The following is a 25,210-nucleotide window of genomic DNA, read 5'->3' on the forward strand; positions in this document are numbered from 1 at the left end:
GGGGGAACCCATCTAAAAGTTGTTCGGATTTTTTTTATTTATTTTTTTTTTAAGAAAAAACCAAAAAGCAGTGGAGGGACTTCTGTTGTAGTTACAACCTTTAGAATTGGTATCTTGAGATATTTAAGAATATCCCTTTAATGGAGGTAAGGTCGAGCTCCCGAGAAGAGTCTGGTAGAGGCCTTTGGTATCCAGTTACTGGGAGAAGCCCAGCGTCCTGGTCTCTCTGGGTTAGAGCCGGATGGGGTTACCCAGGACACCCAGCACAGCTCCTGCCCGGATTTGGGCTCGGGGCCCGCAGCTGAAGCCTGTGCCCAGCCCATGGATGGGGCTCTTTCCCCCCCCCGTCCCCTCACGAGTTTTGCCCGTGAGGGGAACGCCCGGCCCTGGGCCCGCCCCCCCCTCCAAATCAGGGGCCGCGGGGCGGGTGCGCGGGAAGAGTTTCCCGAACTGCCTCGCGCCGCCGTGACGCACCGCCCCAGGAGAGTTTATGCCCAATGAGCGGCCGCATTACAAAGCTCCTTTGTGCGGCCGTAGAGAGCCGTGCGCTGATTGGCCGTGGCGCCGGCGGTGTTTCCGGCCATGCTGCGCCTGGCGCGATTGCATCATGGCGGGACGGAGGTGAGCGGGGCGGGGGGGGCACGGCCCGGGCCGGACTCTCGGCCCCTCACGGCGCCCTCACGGCCCTGCCGGCCGCGGTTAGCTCAGGCGGACGGCGGGCGGCTCCGAGACGCGAGGGCGGGGGGGCTCCGGCGGCGTGTCGGGGCGCTTGGCGGGGGAGCCGGTGCTGGGCGGCACCTTTAGTGTGCCCCAGGAAAGCGGCGGCTCGTGGCCCCGCAGGAGCCTGGGCTGTCAGCGCCGTAACAGGGTCCGGCCGGGCTGGCAGCTCCCCTGCGGCGTTTGACATTATTAGCTCGTGTTTTGTGTGTAGAACGTCACGTTCATGTGTGTGTTTCACTCTCTGCGTGCTGTGCACATTCTTTGCTTTTTCGGGGTTACTTACAGCACGTGCTTATTACAGGTTAGCCAGCTGTCTTATTGCAGAGCTTAATACTTAGCAAGTCTTGTTTTCACTATTTGTACAAAGAACTTAAAGTCCCTTCCAACGTGTAGTGTGTCTTAAGTGTTCCCTTCAGCATCCTTTTAATGGGGAGGGTTGATGAATGCACCCTTTTTATTGCTGCAGCTGCGGTGGCTTTGATATCTCCAGCAAACGTTGGCTTCCACACCTCGGGAGGCTTTTGGAAACTGCAGAAAGCATTTTTATTCTGTTTGGTGGTGACATGATTAGAAAGCAGTTGTCAGGTAACAGAATTTTTAGTTGTCACATAAAAGCAGTGTTCAGTAACTCAACTGACACTAGTTTCTGAGTTTTTATTAAAAAGACGTAGTTCAAAGTGTTTTCAAGATCATCTAGATTTTTTTCCACAATGATATGTTCCATTTTTAATCAAGGTAGTATGATGATGACAAAAATTTTTTAAGCCATCACAAGATACAGTGTAAAACTGGGTTCTTGCATAGCATGACGTTTTTGTATCTAAAGACAGTATTAATTGATGAGTCTGCTTGTTGCTTTAGCATTGTTTTAATTGGCTTTTCGGTATTAAAGGAATACCTTGCAGGGGAACAGCTGGGGAAGTGTTGCAGTTTTATTCCCCATATAAGACACTAGCACAAGATTTTCAGAAGCACTTTTTGTTCTGTAGTTCAGCATTCTGTTCCTGACCATTGTTCCTTTTGCTTTAAACTTGGTTGTTTCCATCCCTTCTAGAAATGGAGAGTTTTCATTATCAGGTGAGCAGTTTAGACTGATGTCACCCCAGAATAGTACCTAAAAAGGCAGAAATGGGCTGCCAGGTGTGTATAGAAAACAGCATTGTTTAACTTCGGAGAAGGCAGCTGTAAGTGGAGAAAGGAGGCTCCTTGTCTTTGGAGGGAGCTTTGGTCTCTTTTACAGAATAGTTTGGGGAGAAGGTGACTGGAACGAGAGTAAGAGACTGATCATAAACCCCTGAAAATCAAACCTTTTGTACACCTTCAGCTCATCTCAGTCAACAAAATAATTAAAACTCTGAGATCCACTTTTTTTTTCTTTAATCATACATCTAATGTATGGAAAGTACAACAGTATTTTTCAAATATGTGTTCACTTTATTCATGGTGTTTTAATTGGTTTTTTATTGATTTAAAAAAATATTGGTATTTCAAAAAGCACATGTGAACTTGATTTTATGATTTTAATGCGTGTTTTTTTTCTTGTAGATAAGAAGCCCAGCTTAAGTCTCAGACTGCTGTAGTACAATCTCCAAACTTCGACACCTTTGCTAGTGAATGTTGTTATCCTCTAGAAAAGTGAGTGTACTTAATAAAAACTTGCTTAATGGTGCATTGTCTTAAACTCTGACACTTCTTGTCAGCAGAAAATGAATAGAGAACTGTCCTTGTGTTACTGATCTCTGTAAACGTGTTGTCTGAAAATGTGGTTTTATTAGATGTGTTTGCATAATTTCTGCAATATGGTTTGTGATGTTTTCGCTCAGTCTGTGTTCAAAGTAATGAAGTTATCCTTGATTATTTTGTGATTTAAAATACCTATATTGTTTATAATGAGCTTTATTCTGTGCTGTAGAGATATTCATACCTCTGTTTATAAAATGTTTTTTATACCTTGGCCTTTTTTCTCAGCTGAGGTTGAGCTATGACAAAATTTTCAATGTGCCTTTTTGCCTTTTAAGTCAGTCTGTTTAAAATTCTGCTTTGTAACTTGGAAAAAATAACCGGTAGTGATTGTTGTGTATTAATTTCCAGCAGCATTTCTCCCCCCGCCCCCTTGCTTCTGATGCAATAAACTTGTGATGTTGCTGAGAGTGTGGATGGATTTGTGCCCTGTGGTTACTGGACACTGCTGTGCCCGTGCAGTGCTTCAGTTGGGAGGATGGGCCCACAGTGACTCTGTGATTTACGCAGGGAGTCTGTGATCCATGAGCAGCCTCCACAGCCCGGTCACAGGCACACCCCAAAGCCCCAGCCTGCCTCTGGTTTGTTCAGTTACGCAGACCTGATGTCTGGCCAGTCTCCAAACCCTTTGCAGTTATCACTAATTTGGGGTGGCTGAGCTTGAGCTGAGTAGAACGTGCAGATCCTTAAACCTCAGGTCAGCTGGCTTGTGTGAGATAAAAGCTTTAAAGCTGAATTCTTTTATCATTTGCATTGTCTCTGTGAAATCACTGAGAAATGACACAGCCTAATCAGTGCTTTGAGGCAGAATGGTGAAAACTTTCCTACAGGTTGTGTGTAGAGTAACTCACTGTGCTCAGGCTGGTTGTTACCTTTCTAAAATACATCCAGGCCATGTCCATGTGTTCCTTGTCAGCCCCTGATTTCCCCTCCAAATGCTGTGTTGTGTGTGCACCACGTTGTGGGATTCTCAATTAGAACAATATGATAATGAGAAAGGATAATTTGGGTTTATTAGTTGAGAGAATGATTTGTCATGAATACAAAAGTGGTGGAATTGGTCCGTAGCACATTTTTTCATAGGGGTTCAAGCCTTCAGCTGGCAATTTTTGTAGTGTTCTGGGTTCTGTTTAAGCAAATGTTTTGGAACTTCAGCTGTAACTGGAAGAATTGTCTTCATGCATTTGCCTTTGTTGCTGCTTTATGGTTAGTATTTACAAACCTGAGTAAATCACAAGACTCAGGCCTTGTGCCATTACTTGTAATTCTCTCATGCTGAGTGAAGCTCAAGGCTGTAGTTGCTACTTCTGGTGTAAGTGTGCTCAGGAGCAGCAGCACTAAAGTGAGAGGTGGAAGAACCCATTTATTCTGTAGCATCATTTATGACAAACTTCATAACCAATTTTCTGTTGGAAGCTGCTGTCTTAAAGCACCCTTACTCCCCAGAGCTTTGTTCAGTTCTTGCTGTGGCATTTGATTGAAATCTGACCCTTTTCTATCTCATAGCAGGTCTGGAACCAGGCAATTGTTGTGTGTTCCTGATTATGTTGAGAATTCCTCTTCCCTGTGTTGCTTGTACAGCATGGAAGTGGCCTGTTGGGGCTTTGTTTTAATGTACTTCAAAAACTCACGTTCATCTTTGCAGTGTTTTTCAACTCTGTACTCTGGCTGCTTTTAGGGGCATCTGAGATGGGCATCATGAGGCATAGCCTGATGGAAAATGCTATTTTAAACATTTAAACAGTGTGAATAAATGTACAGTGAAAAGGAGCCCCTTCTTCAGTAGTTTAAAGGGAAACTCTCTGATACAAACTGGTGCCAAAGGGTCAGTTTGAACTTGGAAGCTTTTCCTGAAGAAAAAAACCCAAACCTGTGACCAAAAAATAATTTACCCTTTGACTGTTTTCTCTGGGAAACAGAAATAAAAATATGATAAAAGAGGGAACAATCATAGTTGAATGAATGGAGAATCCTTTTACTGTTCCAAAATTTTGGTGCCAGTCAAAGTTAAGCTTTTTTTTAGAATGGAATGTGTGCTTCCATGCTTGCAGTGAATCAGGCTCTTTGGAAAACCGAGCTTTGGATTGGTGATATGGATTTGAAAGATATAAGTTGTATTTGTGGAGTTATTTTTTTCTCACTTCTGTTTGATATATATTCTCTTCTTGATCCTTGTTGTGGAAGAATGGTTCAACAAGTTCCAGAAAACATAAATTTTCCAAATGAAGAAGAGAAGATATTGACGCTCTGGAAAAATCTTAATTGTTTCAAGGAATGCCTAAAGCAATCAAAGAACAGACCTAGGTAAGAATCTGTTAAAAGCTGTAGCAACTCTATGTGGCAGTGCAGGGTTGGCTTGGCAGTAATTACTCTTTGTTTTTCCTTGGTTCTGTAAACAGTAGCCGTTCCCTTTGCCAACAGCAGGCCTGGCTCATGCTGCTGTCCCCTTATATTCCACTTGGTGGAGAATCAGCAGTGTTCAAACAGTTGTAATGAACCTGTAATTTCCTGCCTGGTGGATTTGTAAGAGAAATGGGTAGCTAAGCAAAGAACTCTTCCAGTTGTGGGGCTGTGGAGCACCATGCTGGGGTGTGCTATGGGAATCCTGGTACAACTGGCAGTGGCAGGAACTGAACAAGTTGGAATGTTCCCCTCAGTCCCACTGCCACCTGTGCTGACTGATCATGGAAGAGGAAGGAATGGGTATTTTCCTAGTGAAACACAAGTAGCATAAGCATAGAGTCACCATGGCTGAAGGCCTGCTGCTCAGTTTTTGCTTTAATGAGGAATGTTTTGTGTTGTAGGTTTAACTTCTATGATGGCCCCCCGTTTGCCACGGGGCTCCCCCACTATGGCCATATTCTTGCAGGAACCATCAAAGACATCGTGACCAGATTTGCTCATCAGAGTGGTTTTCATGTTGACAGAAGGTTTGGCTGGGATTGCCACGGCTTACCTGTGGTATGTGTCATGAATTTGCCTGCAGGTACTTCTGTTGGTTCCTTTTTCCCTGTTCCCTGCTTATCACTCATATTTCTGTTGCTTTTATACCTGACATTGTTGCTAAAAGAGAAATGGAACTTGTCCAGTGCGTTTCTCTGGCTTTTTGTTTTTTTTTGCTGAGTTCAGGAGCTTCCTAGTGATCACCTGCACTCTCTTCATTGCTGTGAACCTGTATTTAGTTGGTATGTTTTCCAGAAACTGGTGGGTTTTTTTTTTTTTTCATTTTTTTTAAAGATGCTAAAGAAACAGTCATGCCAGAGTGAGCCTTTGAAGTCCCTGCCTAGTTCATGTGCAGCTCTCATGAAATCTCAGAAGTTTAAAAGAGGCCCCTGAGCTCCATTAGAATGTATAGGACCTAAATAAACTATCTAGGGAAATCCTGAAAGCTTTTAATAACAGGATGTTTTATTTTTTTTTTATTTTCCATGCTCCCAGGAATATGAGATTGACAAGACTTTAGGCATTAAAGGGCCAGAGGATGTGGCAAAGATGGGGATTGAAGCTTACAACAAAGAGTGCAGAGGGATTGTGATGAGATACGCCACGGAGTGGGAGGTGAGTGAAGGCTCAGTCCACGTTCTGCTGAGCATTTCTAAATGCATTTGTGCAGAAGTGTTTCAGGTGGGGTGAACTTCATCCTTTTGTCTGATTATGTGCATAAATCTGATGTCTTTAAGCTCCTGTTTCACCCTGTGCTCCTAAAAGGAGAACAAAAAGAGCACCATTGTGACTTGGAACAGAGATTGCTGTGCTGTCAAGAGAAGGTTACTTGCAGGTTACCTGGAGCTCGAAGTGTCTAATGAGATACACTGAACAAATAATAGATATGTTGAGCATTGCCTCTTTCTTTGTGTCTTTTCTTGTATAAAAAATGGGAAGATCTGTCTTTGGTTTTCAAATGGAGCCATTAAAGAAAATTAACATTAACCTCACAGCTTTTCTGCTCCTCCTTCCCCACAGTCTTTTCATTGCCAAAGTGCAGGGCAGTAGCTTCTATTTTTGGAAGAACAGAAATTCTCACATCTGGTTTTGTCACAAGAGGTGTGGGTAGACCCTCAGTCTTCCTGGAGAATATTGGTGTCAGCTTTGCATCCCAGGAGTACAGGGAGAGTGTTAGTGTGTGCAAGTTTGAAGAAAATGATTTCTAATAAAGCTTTATCTTAATGATATTTTTTTTTTCCTAGACAGAACAGTCCTAATTATTTTAATTTTTCCTTGTGCAAAAGCTCTTCTACTTCATCACACTCCTCTGCATGTTTCTAGTTCTGCTGTATTTCTTTTCATGGAAATAGCAGTTTCTTACTTGAGTATCACTTGCCTCAAAATGCCCTTGGGAGCATTTTGAAGTTATGACCAGTGTCTGAAGAAAACAAGTCAAAGCTGCCTTGGGTAGAGTAACTCTGGCCTAAACCTCAGTGAGTGGCTGGATGAAAAGCAAACAGTTTGTTTTTTTTTCTTTTTAAATTATACTCTGAAATGTTGTATTTCAAATCCATCATTGATAATTCTTTGTTGCTTTTAGGAATAAAAATAGCATGATTCATTCTGGTTTGTTGTGGTTTAACCCCAGCTGGCAGCCAAGCACCAATGAATGGACATAAGAACAGTTTAACTGAAGGAAAATAAAATGTTATAATGATGTTAACAATAATAGTAAAAGAGGAGGAATAAAATCCAGGAGAACCAAGTGGTGCCCAATCTGGCTGCTGAATGATGCCCAGCCTTTCTCTGCCCAGTGATTCACAGCTCCTGCCCAAGTCCCCCCAGTTCCTCTGCTGGGCACGATGTCCTGTGCTATGGAGTGTCCCTTTGGCCAGTTTCGATCAGCTGTCCTGGCTGTTCTCCCACCCAGCTCCTTGTGCAGCTCCTGGCTGCCACAGCCTGGGAAACTCCTTGCTTAGGGCAAGCACTACTCAGCACCTAAACCAGCAGTGGGTTAACAACATTATTCCCATCCTAAATCCAGAACACAGCACTGTGCCAGCTATGAAGAAAATGAACTCTATCCCAGCCAAATCTGGAACATTTTTTGTTCATTTCCCATACCATTTAACTTGCTGTACTTCAGCAACTGGTGTTTTTGCAGTGCTGGTTAGACCCAGCACTTGATCCTCTGAGTGGTGAATGGATTTTGTATTTTGTTTTGTTCATAAACTTCTGCATATATGTGTCTATTTTAGATTATAAATAAAAATAATGACATTTGTTTAAATATCTTTTGACTTGTAATAAATTCAAATATTTTGGAATAGTGCTAGGAGAGGAATTACCAACATTCCTGTTAGATAGTGTTTATTTTCTGCCTGGAGTGGTTAGCAAATATTTGAGCCTTATGAAAAAATAGAAAAGGTTCCTTGGCTGTGTGAAATCTTTCAATGCTGACACCAAATATAATGCTCCAACTTTGTGGATCCTTGTGCTATGGAACTTACTAGTGGAGTGTCAGAGTGCCTTAAAGGTCAGGCTGGAAACTGATCCATGTCAGGAGCTGAATCAGGTGTTGAATGAAAATGTAGAGTGAAAGAATGAATGTGTTTTGTGTTCACTTTGCTGGTTTGACATTCAGAGGGGGCTGTGTGTGACAGTGTCAGGACAGGTGTCCCTGGCTTGGCTGTCTGCAGAGCTGGGGCTTTGGATGGCTGTGAAATCCCACTTGTCCCAGTGAATCCCACAGCTGGCTCATTCTTCATTAGTGTGTGGATGTGACCATGATGTGTCCTGGGACAGGGGCTGGCTCCTGTCACTCCGGTGGCCTCGACAGCTCTCATGTCTCTGGGAAGGCAGTTGGCCCTGGAAGAGTTTGATAACTTGTCACGTATCAATTTCTTTCAGCATTTCTTTGTCTTCAAGTTACATCATGTTTTCATGGAGCTGAAAGCTGATAGACAACGTCTTCTGGGTTTTCACAGTCTCTGCAACAAGTAGTCTTAAAAATAGAAGTGAGATCACTGTAATGAAAAGCAGTTTTCAGGCTTTTGAACATTGGCTGAACCTTGAGTGATCCACCATTTCTATTTGATGAATGATCCAAGTGATCGACCGGTTTTGCTGTGTTGAACACATTTTTCTGTTGTGTGACCTTGATTCGAAATAACAGTGCTCATGGTTTCATTCCTTCCTTATTTTTGCCTGTTTGGAACTATTATCAGGCTAAAATATTTTATAGATGTATTTCACTGAGATGGGACAAACGCTGCACTTAAAAACCCAGCTGATTTTTTTTTTTTTACAGAATAAATACTAAGATGCCTTTCAATCTCATTGTTTGTGTCTTAACAGTTCAGTGTTACCAGATTAGGACGCTGGATTGACTTTGAAAATGACTATAAAACTCTTTACCCCGAGTTCATGGAGTCTGTGTGGTAAGTGAATGTGCATTGCTTTATGGATTTGAAATGTGAAAAAGGTTTCACTCATTGCAGACGTGTGTTGGTCCATGTATCACCAGAACTGTTCTGAAAATGTTAAATGCAGAGAAAACATTAGGCAGAGTAATTAAAGTGATGTGTAATCTCTTGATGTCCGAGTGATGGAATTAATTGTCCCATTTTTTCCTTCTCCAGGACAGCAGGGCTTTGCAAAATAAAGCGCACCAACACTGCCTTTAGTGAGCCCTGAAAGCTTACTGCTCCATGTCAACTTAAAAGCAGTTCTGAACATCTGTTAATATGTTCCTTGGTTGGTTTAGGAAATTACATTCTATCTCTGCATTCTCGATGTTCTTCACACTGTCAGCTGTAAATGGGCAAACTGTCCAAGCTCAGTTTAGCTCCAAACCTCTTCTTCAAGCCTGAATTTAGAGGCTGTGAATCTGCTGTTATCTTTTTCTTGGCAGCAGAGTTTGACATCTGTCTTGGACTCCTGGTGTAGAGCTTAATAAAGTTTGGGTGTTTTGGCAGTATATTCAGGGTGCCTGTTGGGATTTCAAAAGACAAGTCAACTTTACAGGTTGAGGATAATCAGATTGTTTTAACACAGTAAAGAAATGGCAGCTGTGAGTCCTTTGGGTGGTAGAATGACAAGGTTAATTGCAGGGAGAGGTTTAACAGAATGTATGCTGACAAAAAGCCATTGCAAAGAAAATTATGTGGATAATAAAGTATTATTGAGTATTTGGTAGTATTAGCTTTACTGATCAGCTTTAATTGTATAGTTAATTTCATAAAGTTATGACAATGGATTGACAGACCTTTTAGACATCTCTGAAGCCACTGCAGAGGGCTGAAGTGCCAGTGAGATTTCAGTGAGCATTGGAAAAATGGTGGGAAGGCAGCAGATGTTTAACTCACTCAGCTGAAGAAACTCTACATAATTATAAAGTCAAAACTGACAAGAGACCTTAATTTTGTAAATTACAAAAATACTTAGTGGCACCTCAAATCCTGTTTAACTGTCAGCTTAAAAACCAAACCTGCCTTGAGCTAGCTGCAGGGTCTCTCTTAGCAGCCCAAGCCCTTTTTTTGTGGTTTGTTTCTCACGCTGCCTCTTTAAAAGGTATTTTCTTTCACCTGGGTTACAGAGATCACCTCCTTTAATGCTTGCTTTGATACAAACTCCAAATTATATTGGATCTGAAAACCCAGTGAGATTTCAGGAAGTATGTAGGCAGGCAGCCTCTTAATTTTGTACTTTCTTTTTTCTTCCTGATACTGTTAAGTTTCTGTTAAATCATGTAATGAAAAACATTTTCTGTTTTTAAAAATTGGGTTTTTTTTTGGAAAGTCTTCTAGGACTGTCTCAGGGCTGAAGGAGACAATGCTTAAAGAGAGCCCTGTTACTGCAGTTAGAGTGGTGCTTTTTGGCAGGGTTATTTCCTAAAAATTAAATAAATTGGATGGTTACCTAGGCAATCATCAGACCTACTAAGTCTTACTGAAGTTACTTTTCATGTCTGTCAGGGGTGTGAATTTGAGCTGTAGGTTCTAGCATGCTTCTCTCACAATTGATTACATGTTTTTTGAGCTCCATTTGAAATACTTTAAAAGAATTTTGAAGTTTAGTGTCCAGCTATGTACAAAAGAGAAACTGCAGCTTAATTTCTGCATTGAGTGCCCTGGAGACCATATTGGCCTGTCCAGTGGTTTTACCTTGTTCCTGTTCTGTCTGTGGGAGTACAATGCTGATTTTAGGCCCAGAAAAAAAACCCTTGTTATGAAAATGGTAGTGGGCATGGCAGCTGTAGGCTTTGTGGTTAAAATATGGTAAGGAGTTTGTCTTTAGTCATATAATCAGATAAACCAGTCTGTTTAGGTTATTTTTTTCTCTGGTCTGTAGCTCTTCCTGCAGCTCTGGAGTGGCCTCACTGGAATTTCTTTGTGACATGTGGTGTTTTCTTCCTTGTTCCTGTTGAGTTCAGTGATATAATCTAGTACTTGTGATAAATGTTGTTTTCAGTGGTGGCTGATTTGATCAAAATCAGTTAGATTTGAAGTATTTAGGACTCAGACACCAAATACATCTGTTGTACAGTTTCTCTAGAAAACAGTATTAATAAGCTCAGAAGGCTAGAGAGCATTTCTTTTTCATCTTTATAATTGTTCTGGTGGAAATGACTACTTTGTTGGCATTTTGATGCTATGTCATATGATGACTGACTAAACTGAATTTTTAGCCTGCTAAATTTTGACTTACAATGAAATATTCATTGGTAGAATTGTGGTGTCCTGGCAGAATTTTTCAGGGAGGATTGAAACTTGGTGTCAGTAAGAGGTGACACTGCACTGGTTTTGCATGTTAAGATCAGTCAACTCTGCACATATTAAATAACCTAAACAGAACTTTTAAGTTCTAATTCTGTACAGTTTGTCCTGCAGCCAGCTTTGATCTCAATTAAAAAGTGCCCTTCACTGGAACAGTGCAACGAGAGTGATGTTCTTGAGCTGGCATGGCACAAACATGAAATATGTTCTTGCTTTTTTTTTTTTTTTTTGTGCAGTCACAAGACATATCCAGTGAAATGGAGAGGAGTTTGATGGGAGCTTAAACTTCTTACTGAGGTGGTCTGAAAGAAGCCTTTGGGAGCTGGAATAACTATAAATTACTGTCTTCACTGCTGGGTTGTTGCATAAGTATGGGCCGGGTGTGAGTTTGCCCTAGGGAAGCTCTGCCAGGGCTCCAGGGAAGCTGCCGGTGGGATCAGGGGATGGCTCTGCTGTTTCTGGGGTGATGCCAGGGCTTGGCCTCTCCTCCTGCTCCTCTGAAGGGTGGCTTGAGCAGATTCTTGTCACCATCTAGTGCCCAAACGAGCAACTGCGGGCTGAGCCTGTTCCAGACGGTCCTGAGCTCCCCTTGGTGGCAGAGCTCTGGGAGGAGGTGCCAGGGAAAGCTGGGTTACCTGACCTGTCCTGAAACAGGCCCCAGCACTCAGTACTAAACCAGAATGATCTCAGAACAACAAAGCTCTGAATAGAAATTCTCCTAATGGATTTCTCCTAATAGAAATCACTATTGCGTTCTGTATTTTCCAAGACCAATGATTCTCTAGAGAGATACTGGTGATAAAAAATTGTAGTTTGTCCATTTTTTTATGAGCTACCTGTATTTTTTCCCCCATTCATGGATTTCTTTTGTGCATAAAGTTCTCTTGTTACCTTCTCACTGTTGCAGTCCTTGTTGTATCTCCTTACCTGTGTTTTGGAGGAGGAACACACTTCACTCCTATGGATGATCTTGGGATAAATTTAGCATCAGTTTTAGATATTCATATTTTCTGTTATACAGGTATTTTGCATTTCTGGCTTGATCCAGAATCTCTCAACAAACACACTGTTCAGAAAATTACATCTTGGAAGGTAGACCTGGAGCAGGACAATCTGTGTATGCCAGGATTTTAAAGTAGTTGAACACAGAATTTGACAACTTCTGTACTCAACAATTCCTAGGCCCTGGAACAAAGAAATAGTTTTTCTGACTTTCTTAAGGAGCTGTCTTTCCAAGATGCTGTTCTAAAGATAGGCTGTGCTTGCTATTGGAATTCATGCTTCACTTAGGTTTATGCTTATTTTGATTCACATCCAGTGTTTTTTGAGTACTTTTTTAGGTTGTTTTTTTTTTTTTGTCCCTAAGCATCTGTTTTTGATCCCTGCTTTCGTTTTGATTTCCTCATGTTTTTCAAGTGTCATCCATGAGTTGTAGGAAAACATTTTCCTCAGAAGCTCTGCTTCCCGTGGTGCTATTAGGGTGCAGTGTTTGCTGAACTTTTAAATGACAGGGCTTCTTACATAGCATGATGTTTGTGCCTGGATTTGTTTGGTAGGTCTACAGAGGCCATAAAATTGTCCTTTTACCTTGATACAAACTGATGTGAGGTCACACAGTAACAATTTTGTCCATTTACCTAAAGTATCATGGATATGTTGCAATCATAGACCTCTAGATCCTGCTGTCCTAATGCCCACAGAACTGTTTACAGTTCCTGCTGTTTTTTCTTTAAAGAGGAAAAAAAAGGGAGAAAACAGTTTCTTTGTGTTTAAAAATAAATCTCTGTGTTAGTTATGAGTTAGTTCTCTGGAAAGGTTGGAGTTCTCAAACCCTTAGAAAACCCTTAGATACTGATCATTGCAAACAGAGCTCCTTGATCCCTCAAAGGAATGGCATTAAGGACTTGGGAAGCTCCAAGATCAAATCCTTCTCTTTGATGTGAACTGGATGTATGTGTTCAAAAAGTGCACTTGCTTTTGCATAGTGAGAAATGTTGGATTCTGTGTGGGATGCCAGGGGTGTTTGGAGTGCTGCATTGACTGATTCAGTATCTTTTGGAAGAAAAAGCTCCCTTTGCAGGAGTTTGATTATATCCATGTGGTGTTTGTGTGCTGTGTGTGTGACTTGGATGAACAAATACTGCAGGAAGGTTCTGGTTTTTTGGGAGTTCTGGAGAGAGCAAGGCTTTGTTATTGACTGAGTTTGAACCTCATGACACTTCAGGAGCAACAAACTCTTGTCACTTCAGAGGTTAAACATTCGTTGCACCTTTGGGGACCAGTTTCTCTCTTAACAAGAAGCTTCTTGAATTTCACCTTTTCCCAAACTGCATTTTTCTTCAGTAAAGGTCTGAGTGCTGCTCCCACAGCCAAGAGGATGTAACTAAATTTATTTATGTTTGAGGATAAATGTAGCAGAATTAAATGAACAATTTCTTACTTCTGTGAGTAAATGTTTTGTTTGCCACTTGAAAGAAGCTCTGTGGTTTCCTTAGAGTATTATGTTTTTTCAGAAAGCACTGCATTTTCAATTTTGGCATACAAACCTGCAGCCTCTTTCTTGCAGAATGTCAACATTTTTCAAACATAAGGGTTAAACCACGTTCTGTGAGGTTATTGTCTAAAATACTGTGATGAATTTTTAATCAAAACATGACTTCCACTTGTGACTCTTACTGCTAGAACCATCACATCTTTGGCAGGTGCTGTGTTTCAGGTGGGCACTGCTGCAGGGAGCTCTTTGGGAATCATCTCTGCAGCTCTGGTGATCACACACCAGCAGCTCCCAGCAGCTTTTTCTTGTTAAGGAGACCATTTTAGGTGCTTTCTAAGGCAACAAAAGAGCTTGTGTAGTGGTAATGAGGGCTATGGCATCAAACAGCAGTGTTGACTCAATTATAATTCTATTTATTCTGCTGGAATGGCTGTGTGAGGGGACAGGTTGTGGCAAACTCCAGATGAGTGCTTGGTGTGAGGAGCTCAGGGGAGGGATGTGGTCTGAAGCCCAGCCCTGCTCTGCAGGGCACAGCTGGAGCTGGGCTGTGCAGTGGGATGGGATTGCCACAGGAGGGAGATGCCGGCCTGGATTAGGAGTTTGGCAGCTCCATGTACTACTCACCTTTCCTGAGCAGCTCCCTGAGCTTACAGTTATATTTACAGCTGAATTAAAGATTCAGTGTTTCTCTGAGTAGTTTTTGTGTGCTGTTAGTAGGCAGTGTTCTATAGAAGGTAAAGTGGAGCCTTTTTCTATAGGTATTTTAGTTACTGTTTTTGAAAGGCAAATAGAACACCTTCAGTAGGAATGCTGTCACTTGTCACAGGCTGCATTAATTGTGCTCTGAAGGGGTAAGCATACATTTAAAGTTATTTTAACTCCCACAAAAACTTGTGCAGTTAGCCAGCTCAAATTGATATGCTGAAAGCTGGTGAAACTATATTTAGGGATCACTTTTGTAAAAGACTGATTTAGGTTTATACAAGTCTGAGTTGATAAACTTAAAATCTCCACTGTAAAATAGTCATTCACTGCTATGTTTCAGATTTGGGCTGGGTGTCATGCAGCCAGATCTTGCCTGTGGGTGACATTTCTTGGTTGAACAAGGTTTCTTTGCAGTTGTGTGTAAGGTAAGGCACCTTTGTAGGAGTGCACAGCCCTGAGAGACACCTGGGTTTGGCTCCTCTGTGGCAGAGCTTGATGCTGCTGAGGGTCTCAGAGGCTTTTTCCATCTCAGACTTTGGATTATATAACTTTTCTGATGTTAGTGACCACTCATAGGAGAGTTTTGGACTTTTACTGGAGGCCCATGGATGAATCTGAGTGGACTGCACATCTTTTCCATTTGACATTCTGTATTTTCTCCAGCTGCCTAATCTGCAGTGTAATAATTATTCTGATTAGGGCACCACAGGACTTCCATGTCAGCAAGCCAGGGCATGTCTTTTGATATTCTTATTTTGGGCCACAGATAAAATCAGTGCAATAGTCTACTTGTGTTTTCTGTTGAAGATGATAATTACAAGCATAGAAAACAAGACAGTGACTGAAATACAGGTCCAGATTCTCAAGCACAAAATGACAGCCTGCAGAAAAAAGTGCTGCTTGCCAGGATTGGGTTGGTTGCTTAGCAATGAGCTATTTATCTACAGAGGGACCCAGAAAAGGGATCAGGATGGTTTGAAAACATAGTTTGAATAAAGGAGCTTTTAAAGTCAGCAGAGTTTAACAGTTTTTCTGTGAAATTTGAAAGGATGAGGCTCTGCAGCAGCTCTGGCTTGTGAGTTGAAGTTGGCAGGATTATTTAAGGCTTGCCCTCTCCTGCCTTGCAGCCTGCAGGCTGTGCCACTGAGTGTGCAAGTCAGTGAGACATGAGAAGCTGATAAATGTTGATGATCCTTGAGGAAACCCTGGAGTATTCAGGCTTTGTCCATCACCTGGACACCTTGAGTTGTTGTGTGAAGTGTTTCTCTTCCAGCTTCCATTCATTTTGAGCATTGACTTGATTTGTCACTTGTAATATTAAGTGCTGTCTTGATTATTTCAAGAAAACATAAGGATCCAGTCTATGCTACAGGCTGTACTGATGATTTCCTGAGCAAAGTTAGACCTTGGTGTGAGACTGTGATCTTGGAGAGGATCTGAGTTCAAAGGAGAACATTAAATTGCAGCACCATAAAACTGAGTTCATTATTTTTCATGGTTAACTGTGTTCTCCTGTGGAAAATGGTCTCAGATTATTGGGATTTACTTGGGGTGGATTGCAGGTGGCTCTGATCTGTGTGTCTCTGCTGCAGCAGAAACTTAAGATCATGTGAGAAGTGAGCAGCCATGTCACTACAGCTCTTCTCTAAATTATGACTGATTTTAGCCTTGTTAATTGTTCAAATTTCAGGTGATCTTTGTATTCAAGAAAACTGAGAAGATATTTAGATGGAACACAAATCCATATTGCTGATTAATCTCTGTGCTGTGCAGCCAGTGCATGGAATACCAAGCTGCTAGAACAAGCTAAAGCTACAAATCTGCCAGAAATGCAGTTGCAATCAATTACCTCTTTGCCTTTTGACTTGCAAATATTGTCTTTAGTTTATGGTGGACTTCTTTAAAAAAAGAGGTGTCGTTCAGAAAGAAACTCCAGCTAGAGCAGAAACCCCATTTTGCAGTTTATTTACTAAATGTGAAACATTATTCCTTGTTCCTTGTGTACTTCCAGGTGGGTTTTCAAGCAGCTCTATGACAAGGGACTGGTGTATAGAGGGGTTAAGGTTATGCCTTTTTCAACTGCATGCAACACGCCCCTGTCCAACTTTGAGTCCCACCAGAACTACAAGGTAAGTTGCAATTGGATTTCTCTGTTTTCTTCTGTTTGGATTTGAAAAGCTTTGGTACTTTTTGCTTGGTGGTACCTAAACATGTCATTACACTCCAAATTGCTAGTAAAAATCTAGGTAAATGGATTAATTTTGATCATGTTCTGCTGTATTTGTTTGGATCACTTGATCGTAGACTTCTTCCTTGGTTACTACTTATAGATGTTTAAAGCGCATACTTTGTTTTGTTGTGGTAAATTGCTCCCTCTCTGGGCACTCCAGGTTTTATTGCAGAGGTGGATTTTTATGCTGAATTTTCAGAGGAGAGCTGCAGTTGTCCCTGTCTGTGCACATCTGAAAAGAAGAGGGTCTTTGTTTGAATCTTCTGTGAGGGGATTCATAAGTAATGTCAAAGACTCTGTAGCTGAAGGATAATGGTTCTTCTAAGACTCATTAATTTTGATTGGGAGACACCAGAAAATGTTTTACCTAATATAATGCAGGGTTTACTGTGGTTTATAAAATATTCCTTTAAAAATGAGTGACAAGATAAAGCAAGTGCAGCTTCTCGCTTGCAACAAGCTCATGTTCACATTTGTGAATGCAGAACTTGTGTCCCAATTTTCCAGATTCCATGTTAGTTTGCAGATAGAGGTTTTGTATCCTTTCCAATCCTGACCCAGGCCTCCATATCCTTATACTGTAAATCTTTCACTTGCATTGTGAGAGCAGAGAGCTAGCGCAGATTGTACATCTGGTCTCTACATCTTGCCTAAAAAAGGATGGTTTTCTGGCCAAAAATAGTGTTTTTAAAACAAATGTTTAAATAGACTTGGAGTACAATGCAGCTCACAGATACCAGAGAGATACCAGGACTTTCAGTATTGCTGAGGGGTATTTATACTGAAGAAAAAATTATTTGTGATTTATGAAAGAGAGATTTGCAAAGATATCTTGATATTTGTGACTGTCTGACAGCTGAAATGATTACTTCTCTTGTCCTTACTGACTGACATTTCACACATGCTCAGATAAATGAGCTTTCTTTAGAACAAAGACCATTTTGGAGGTTTTGTGTGTATTTGTATCTGTGTTCTCTTTTTTCACAAAGCTGAAGCTCTTTTCTCTTCTTGAGTCTTAATGAAATATTTAGATGCTGTTTCTTACTCTAGAACCAGAGGTGTGTGTGGGTGGGATTCTGCTCTGCCACTCCAAGCAAAAATTATCTTTCTCATCTGCAAAAATGGTGTTTGCAAGTTGTGTGTCTGTGAGCTGATAGGATTTATTCTTGGTAAGCACACTCATTTCTGGGTGTGAGGCAGCTGCTGCCTTTCTCACAGTGGAAAGCAGCCTTTGGCTGCTGTTTATTGATCCTCTGAGAACTGGGACACAGATCAGGAGCAACAGGACACAAGGAGCACGTTCGGAGCTGGGTGTCTGATGCACACCTGAGTTAACAATGCCAGCAGCTGGCACTGCATTAAACTGAAGAAGCGGTGTGTGCAGGTGAAATTTGAGCAGCTACAACACTACACAGTGCCATTACCTGTCAGCCTGGATGGTATTTTTTATGCTTTGCTAGTTGTTTTTATCTACTTGGTGAGCTCAGTGCTTCAGAAAGCAAAGTGAGTAGCCTGCAGTGCTGCCTCGCACTTGGTACAGACAGAACCGAGAGCTCAATCTCTGCCTGGTATTGAGCACAGGCCATGGGTTATGTAATATTTTTGTTTTACTGTTGACTGCACCAGATGTTCACAGAAAACTCCCTCTGGAGCAGCCCTCAGCTCAGACATAAATAGCTGCCTGTCCCATGATGCCATTAACTGTTCCATGATGCTGGATGGAAACCAGAGCGCCTCGCACGAGACATTTCTGGGCTTGGGGTCGGTGTGCATGGCACCCTCTGAGCTGGCATTTAGAATTTCCTAGTGAAAATTTCACATTTGCAGGGTTAGACTTGCTTTTACAAGCAGCTTTTCATCATATGTGAAATGTGAAGTGACTGAATAGGGTTGTAGTTGGCTGAAAGAAAATCTTGTTTTCGGGGGATTTTTTGGACTCATTTGAAGGTGAAGTTTTGTAGAGCAGCTGACAAAGGTCTTCCTTCCCTGAGATTTTTTTTACTCTTAAATATTGTCATATTCTTGTTTTTAAGTACCCCAAACAGTTTCACCCCCTCGTTAACAACAGCTTAATTAGAGCTGAATCATTTTATGTGATAGCTGTTCTTTGTAATCCCTGGCTGCAGAAGAAAATGTGGAAAAGGCTTTGTTTAGCAGTATCTGAGAAACTGCTGATTTTCCTGACCTTTGAGATTGGTTCTAAGCTTTGAAAATGGGGTTATGAGAGGTACCAAAGGAGCTGCACTTGCCTTTCTTTGGTGTTTTGGCAGCAAATCCCCTAAATCTCCCTGCTAATGGGAGATTTTCCCCCTGTGGCCTTGTTGGACTGACAGACTGTACTGGTGTAATGAGGAACTCAGTGACTGGGGCTCTATTCCAATTTTAATGCTGCCACTTCACCTTTTACATTACAGACAAACATGGCATGTTAAATTGTTTTTCAGGATGTTCAGGATCCTTCAGTGACCGTGAGCTTCCCACTGGAAGAAGATCCAAGTGTTTCTCTTGTTGCCTGGACCACAACTCCCTGGACCTTGCCCAGCAATCTGGCCCTTTGTGTTAACCCAGAGCTGCAATATGTAAAACTGAGAGGCAAGTGCTGAACACCTCTTCCTTCAGTGCCTGTGAATATGTACCTATGTTTTGTATTTTAGACTGGTTTATGTTAAATTTACAGAACTTTTCTGGGGTTCAACCACTGGTAGTTTGAAGGATGAGATCCACTTTGGATGTGGCTGATGATTTCCAGCTGCTCTGCTCTTGTTATTTAACATGAATTGAGAGGCCTATTCCTTAAAAAATACTAATAGATGAAATAATAATAAAAGAAAGGTGTGTATGTGTTTGTAGTCTTTAATTATACCTTCATCTACAAGCACCTCCCTCCCTTTTTTTTTAAAAATAAAATTGTGAGTAGGATTTTCCAGTTTCAGCATAACCACGTTAATCTGTTGTGAGTTAAGCATGAAGTCATGCAGGCCTTTGCAGTGAACGCCACGTGTTGGGGTTTCCTTTCTTTGAAGAAAACACTAAGTATGTTTCAGTTTTCAAAAGTTTTAACATAAATTTGGTCATCTTAAAAATAAATATTGGGTATTTTCAGAAATAACCTCACTTGCCTGAGGTGCTGAGTTGGGTTTGGATGTCTCTGGCTCAGTGCTGTGGGACAGTGATCCTGAGTTGGCAGGGTAGCAGCCTGAATAAAATTTGTCATTGAAGTTAGGAAATCGGGTGGTTTGAGATAGAAAATGAATTTTCTTCATATCTTTTCACTTTTTTTTGATGTTAACTTCCTTTGTTGGTATATACTTCTTCTATAAAGAAATCCAAGCATGTAATTAAAATAGCAAATTTCACAAAGGCTGCATAAAGTGCAGTCATTACCTTGCAACTTAATAATGTTGATTTTATGTAGTCATTGTCCATCTTCCAATTGTTTCCCTCTGTTTCAGACACAATTTACTGAAACTTCTCAACTACTTTTTTATTTGACTCAGCAGTAATAGACAAGGTATTTCTGCCTCTGCAACAACAAAACGCACTGAAGATCAGTGGCCTGGGTTTCATCCTGTGGTTTCTGTTTAAACTTAGCCTTTGGAAAGTGTTCCTTAGCTGGCTGTGTGGGGAAAAAGTAGCTGGAAAGTAGTAAAGGATTATTCTGGGCAGTTTCACTGTTACAGTATCTTGCACCTATTGAAAGGTTTCATAATGGTGCACACAAGAGGATTAAACTGAGATTTGTGAAACTCCTGTTTTATTTTATATTCTAGATAAAGCCACAGGGAAGATTTATATTTTGATGGAGTCCAGGCTGGTGGCACTGTACAAATCTGACAGTGAATATCAGATACTTGACAGGCAAGTACATAAATTATTATACTTGCTAGCTTTCAGTGTTTTTCTAGATCAGAAGTTAAATGTTTTTAAGAAGATGGATTTCTCAGTGTCTGTGTTAATATTGCGAAAATCAATAAAAGGAATTGAAATTTGCTGGAGCAAGTTGGTCTTGTATGTTAAGCTACAAATAGAAAAAAGTTTCATTGTGTCCTTGTATTGTGGGGAAAAAAGGTTCAATAGTTCACCCCTTTCCTGTGTGCTTACATTAAGGTAAAAGTTTGAGAAAATGCTGGAGGTGTGGTCCAAATGCCTTCTCCTACATATTATGTAAAGATTTAAAGGGAAATGGGCAAAACAATCCCATTGTTTTTGGCAAATAATTATTAGTTCTGTAGTTAGTGGCAGTCATTGCTTTCTGCAGGGTGCTTATTCATCTTGGTTAGCTGGAAAAATAGAAATTATTTAAGAAGTCACACTGGGCAAGGGGTGCAGGTATTAAATTCTGTAGCTCTTTTAGGCAAAATGTGTGTCTTGGCTTCTCTTAAACCTTTTGTATAAACCAGCAGCCTGTTAAAGAGGTCAAATACAACAACTATTTGTTTGTTCACTTTCTTCAAACAAAAAAAGCAGATAACCCTTTAAAAAACCCCACATAACCACAATAAAGAAATATGAAGACTAGAAAAGTTTTTGAGAATAACACCTCTTTTTCATTGGTATCAGTTACTTCTATTTTTGTCTTTTTATCAAGCAGTTGAAAGCTTTAAATTGAAAAAATGGAGGTTATTTCAGCTAAGCAGTTGCATGTAATTATTAGGGAAACACAGAGCTGGAATGTTTAAGATGTTTCCTGTTCTGATAGCTCATACTGTGACAGTTGAATAATTTTACATTTCTGCATTGATTTCCATCCCTCCCCCCTCTATGAGAATGCTCTTAATCTGTCACTTGGTCTGTACTAATTCAAGCTGGTGTTCAGTTTCTAAAGATGATGTTCAGTGCTCTCATTCTTCAGGCTTGGCTGAACTTCTGATCTCTGGAGTTTTTTCCTCCCCTCTGAGTCATCAGTGAAACCACTGAACAGTGTCAGTGTCAGGATGGTCCTGCCAGGACACCACTGGGAATTTTCTTTTGCTCTGATACTGAATTAACAACAACTTTCTCTTGAAGTGGTGGCATATCCTCCAATTCAAGTATTTGTGCATGTTGGAATGATAAAGTATCAAAGCTCTCACTAACATTAAGACCTAAATTTGATCTGCTTGCTTGCTATCTAAGCTGGTAAGACTGCCCCAAAAAATTTGGCTTTGTATGGCTTGTTCTTGACAAATTTGCATTGAATGTTCTTTATCACTTCACTTACTAAAAACTCTCAATCATTTGAAGTTGAATCAGGTTGTTAGACCTGTCTCAATGGTTTTTAGGTCCATCAGTGCTTTGATTCTCATGGGAAATACAGATACTCTGTTCCTTTTTGGTCTTTTTAAACTTGTTCAGAGTGTCTAAAAACTAAGCCTTCTATCAAAGGCATTTTATTTTCTTATGTATTTTTTTAATACATTTGCTTTAGGCTTAAAAAAGGAGCAAGCTAGCCTGTATATTAAATTTGTTGATGTGTTGTCTTTTGTTTCCAAATTCTTCTTTTAATACAACATTTCCAGTTTTACAAATTTAACTTCAGTGTGGCTGCAGTCATTCTATATCCACGAATGCACAGAACATTTTTGGTCTTTTTTTGATGTGTATCTTCATCAGGAATGTGAAGAACCTGCTCTTTAAGGTAGTCATACACATTTCAGGTGTTCTATTTATGTCCCTGACTAATGGTATTTCTAACACCACCACTCATCCCCTCCAATCTATGATTATTTTTTTAATTTTCTTTTTTTTAACCTCTGCCTATCTATAAGGCTGCTAGCAAATCTCATTGCAGAGCAGTATATTTTAATTATTTTTGTATTCGTGCTATGTTCTCTTTTCAAGCTGATTTCTTTGCTGGTTTTGGTCATGCTCCAGTTTTTCTTTTATGTAATAATTAATTTTCTCAAATGTGAAATGTGAGGCAATTAAAAGGTAGCTGGTAGTAGAATGGATCTGTGAAAGATTTAGATCTGTGAGTATCTTAAGTTCATGGAAATGAACTTCACCACTCTGCTCTTAACTTCTGCTCTTAACCTTTTTCTTCCTTTAGTTCACTTTTAAATTCTAAAGCAGTCAGGCTCTTGAGGGAGAAATTGGTGTAACTTAATCTATACCAGGCATCAGGCTGAGGTCAGGGAATGGTCTGATTGGAAATATTTGGTGTCTGAAGTCCCCAGAAGTGGCTGCTTTGCACTCAGTGGCTTGGTCTGGGTGTATTACCCCAGTTTTGGCCATCGAGTGGCTTCTTGTTTTTTTTAGCAGTGGTAGATAGGATGTGATGAGCATTTCCCTCCCCTTGTGATAGATTTCAGTCCTTTGGTATATTAAGCATTTAATTTCATCACACTGTTTTTTCCCTTGTTGTCTCTTTTAGGATTCTAAGGAATCCAAACCAGAGATTTCTGATCTCCTGAGAGTGAAGGATTGCTGAAGTGATTTTAAGCAAGTCTTATTACTATGACTTAGGTCACAAGAAGGCACCATTGCACAAATTTTCAGCCTGAAGTTCAGGACTTTAACAAACAAAGTATTTCAGATCCCAAAATGAAAATCAGGAATGTGATCCTCAACCTTTACCTTTCTCTGACTTGTCTTAAATAAGAATATAGATACTTTTTTTTTTTTAAGCCAGCTCTAGTGCTTCACATTCTGTGTCTGACCATTCCCATGTCTGTGTAGCTGACCACTGGGCTGCTTTTCTATCATCTGATCCTGATTAAGCACCTCAAACATTCCTAAGGCTGTTTGTAATATAAAAACATATAAAACATCTGCAAAGCTGAGGCTTAAAATAGAAATCTCCCCTGTTCCTAGAGGATATTGTGTGTGCTGAGTTGAGGGGTTGTGCTCTTGAACTTGGCAGTAAATGCTGCTCCAGGTCCTTCCTGTGCAGTGAAACAGCTTTGAAGAGTCCCCCACTTTGAAGGAGTCAAGTGTTTTATGGTTTGACCATTGTTTGGAAGTTGTAGATCAAGGACAGAGTAGGGGGAGACCACAGCTGGGACACAGTCAGAGAGCCAGCCCATCTATTAGATTAAGTTATGTTTTAGCTGGATTTTCCCCCTGAAATTGGGTGATTCAAGCACTTTTGGTAGAGTTCTGAGCTGCAAATCCCAACCTAATCACTGCCTTTGTCAGCTGCTGTCAGAAGCCTGAAGGGAGCCAGACCTGCAGGCTCCATCTCTGCCTCACATTACGGGTCAGGCTCAGCTGGTTTTCCTCAGCCAGTCTTGTCTGTGTTGGATCATTCCCTGAGATGCCTGTGGAGAGTTTGGATACCCAGTTTTAGAATAAGGAATGAAGCATCTGAGCTTTACAGGCTGCAGTACCTTGTGTCACAATCTTCCGTTCATAAAACTTCAGGTGTTTTGGATCATTATTTAGTTCTCTTTGACATGCTAAAGTTTTAGGGCTTTGTTTTTATTAATATTGTGCTTCACCCAGCAGGTTCTTGCCCAGCTTTACCATAAGGAGCTTGTCATTAATGCTTAATTCCTTTGTTAATTTACATTGATTGTTTGATTGAAGTCCATCAGGTACAAGTTGTTGACTGATAGCAGAGATGCATGAAAAGACATGTTTTTTTCTCTAAGTTACCACAGAGGTGGGAAGTAAAGTTAAGGAAATTCTTTTCATCTTCTGAAATCAAATTCTGTCAGGGAGGTGAAGAAGCAAATAGGAAAAAAGGCAGTTTTCAAGTTGTTAATTTATGTTCTTGTAAATTTTTCTCCTCAGGTTTCCTGGTATTGTTCTTAAAGGCAAGAAATACAAACCACTCTTTGAATATTTTATTCAGGTAAGATGAACCAGTTTGATGTTTGGTACAGGATATAAGGACAAAAATAAAATTCATTTTGAGTATTCCTTGTTTATACTATAAAAAGATCTTAGGTTCTAATAACAATCTCCAGGTTCAGTCAGGTATTAAAATACCTTAAAATCCTAGTGAAAGTTTGAAAAACAGTGGCTTTTTTCACTAAATATTTTTGCTAAATATTTTCCTTTATGTTTTAAATATACTCAGGAGTAAACACTGGATGATAAATAGAAGTTTGATTTCAGATTGCAGAGGAACTTCAGTACATATTAATAAATACATATTAACAGACATTCTCTCATTTTCTCATCTGGTGAGTGTTGTCTACCTCCTAAGTCCAGAAGCTTTGTCTTCACAAGGGAACAACTGACTTTGGATAACTACCACAGACATGTCATGTTTCCCACTGAAGAGTTAAAAGCCTTTGCTAAAAACCTCCCAATGTATCAGATTTAAAAGATGCAGCTTTTAAGCATTGCATTAGGTCTGGCATCATAGATGATAAAATAATATGTAGCAATAGGAGAGTGCATGGAGAATTTTCCTATTTTTTTTAAAAAATCTGAGTAAGAACTGATGACATTTTTCAAGGAGGAGAGGTACAGCACTGCTGGCCAGGCAGCTGTGAGCTCCTGTAAGGGATTTGGTCATTTGTGATACTTTCTGTTCTGAAAGATGTGCAGGAGTCAGCAAAGGTGGGAAAACCTCTGTAGTGAGCAAGGTCTGATATTTCTGGAGGAAAGTCAAACACAGCTGAAATCTGGAAAATTGGACCGTGCATCTGAGGTTTGGAATGGATAAATTTTGTGAGTCCTGCTGTATTT

At 40.5% G+C, this 25,210-nt stretch overlaps 1 protein-coding gene and 1 non-coding gene across 4 annotated transcripts in view; both read left to right on the top strand.

The window, feature by feature from the left end:
* Positions 1-503: 503 nt before the first annotated feature.
* Positions 504-25,210, top strand: part of IARS1 (isoleucyl-tRNA synthetase 1) — a 92,211-nt gene continuing 67,504 nt past the window's right edge. For 2 of the 3 annotated variants that reach the window (XM_005531822.3, XM_014260449.2), the window contains exons 1-10: positions 525-621; positions 2,266-2,355; positions 4,645-4,764; positions 5,265-5,421; positions 5,899-6,018; positions 8,743-8,825; positions 16,373-16,490; positions 19,036-19,183; positions 20,362-20,449; positions 24,305-24,365. In XM_005531822.3, coding sequence (XP_005531879.2) covers positions 4,646-4,764; positions 5,265-5,421; positions 5,899-6,018; positions 8,743-8,825; positions 16,373-16,490; positions 19,036-19,183; positions 20,362-20,449; positions 24,305-24,365 — 894 coding nt within the window. In that variant the 5' untranslated portion in view covers positions 525-621; positions 2,266-2,355; position 4,645. Of the gene's footprint in view, positions 622-1,186; positions 1,306-2,265; positions 2,356-4,644; positions 4,765-5,264; positions 5,422-5,898; positions 6,019-8,742; positions 8,826-16,372; positions 16,491-19,035; positions 19,184-20,361; positions 20,450-24,304; positions 24,366-25,210 lie in introns of all 3 variants that reach the window. The other variant, XM_014260450.2, reaches the window with a different exon arrangement.
* Positions 2,887-3,020, top strand: LOC148183196 (small nucleolar RNA SNORA84). Its single transcript, XR_015773734.1, has one exon. It is a non-coding gene; the product is annotated as a small nucleolar RNA SNORA84 (small nucleolar RNA).

The sequence above is a fragment of the Pseudopodoces humilis genome, chromosome 13, assembly GCF_049639895.1.
Source record: "Pseudopodoces humilis isolate 2021_Gansu_Grassland_sample_001 chromosome 13, ASM4963989v1, whole genome shotgun sequence".
In the NCBI taxonomy this organism is placed as follows: Eukaryota; Metazoa; Chordata; class Aves; order Passeriformes; family Paridae; genus Pseudopodoces; species Pseudopodoces humilis.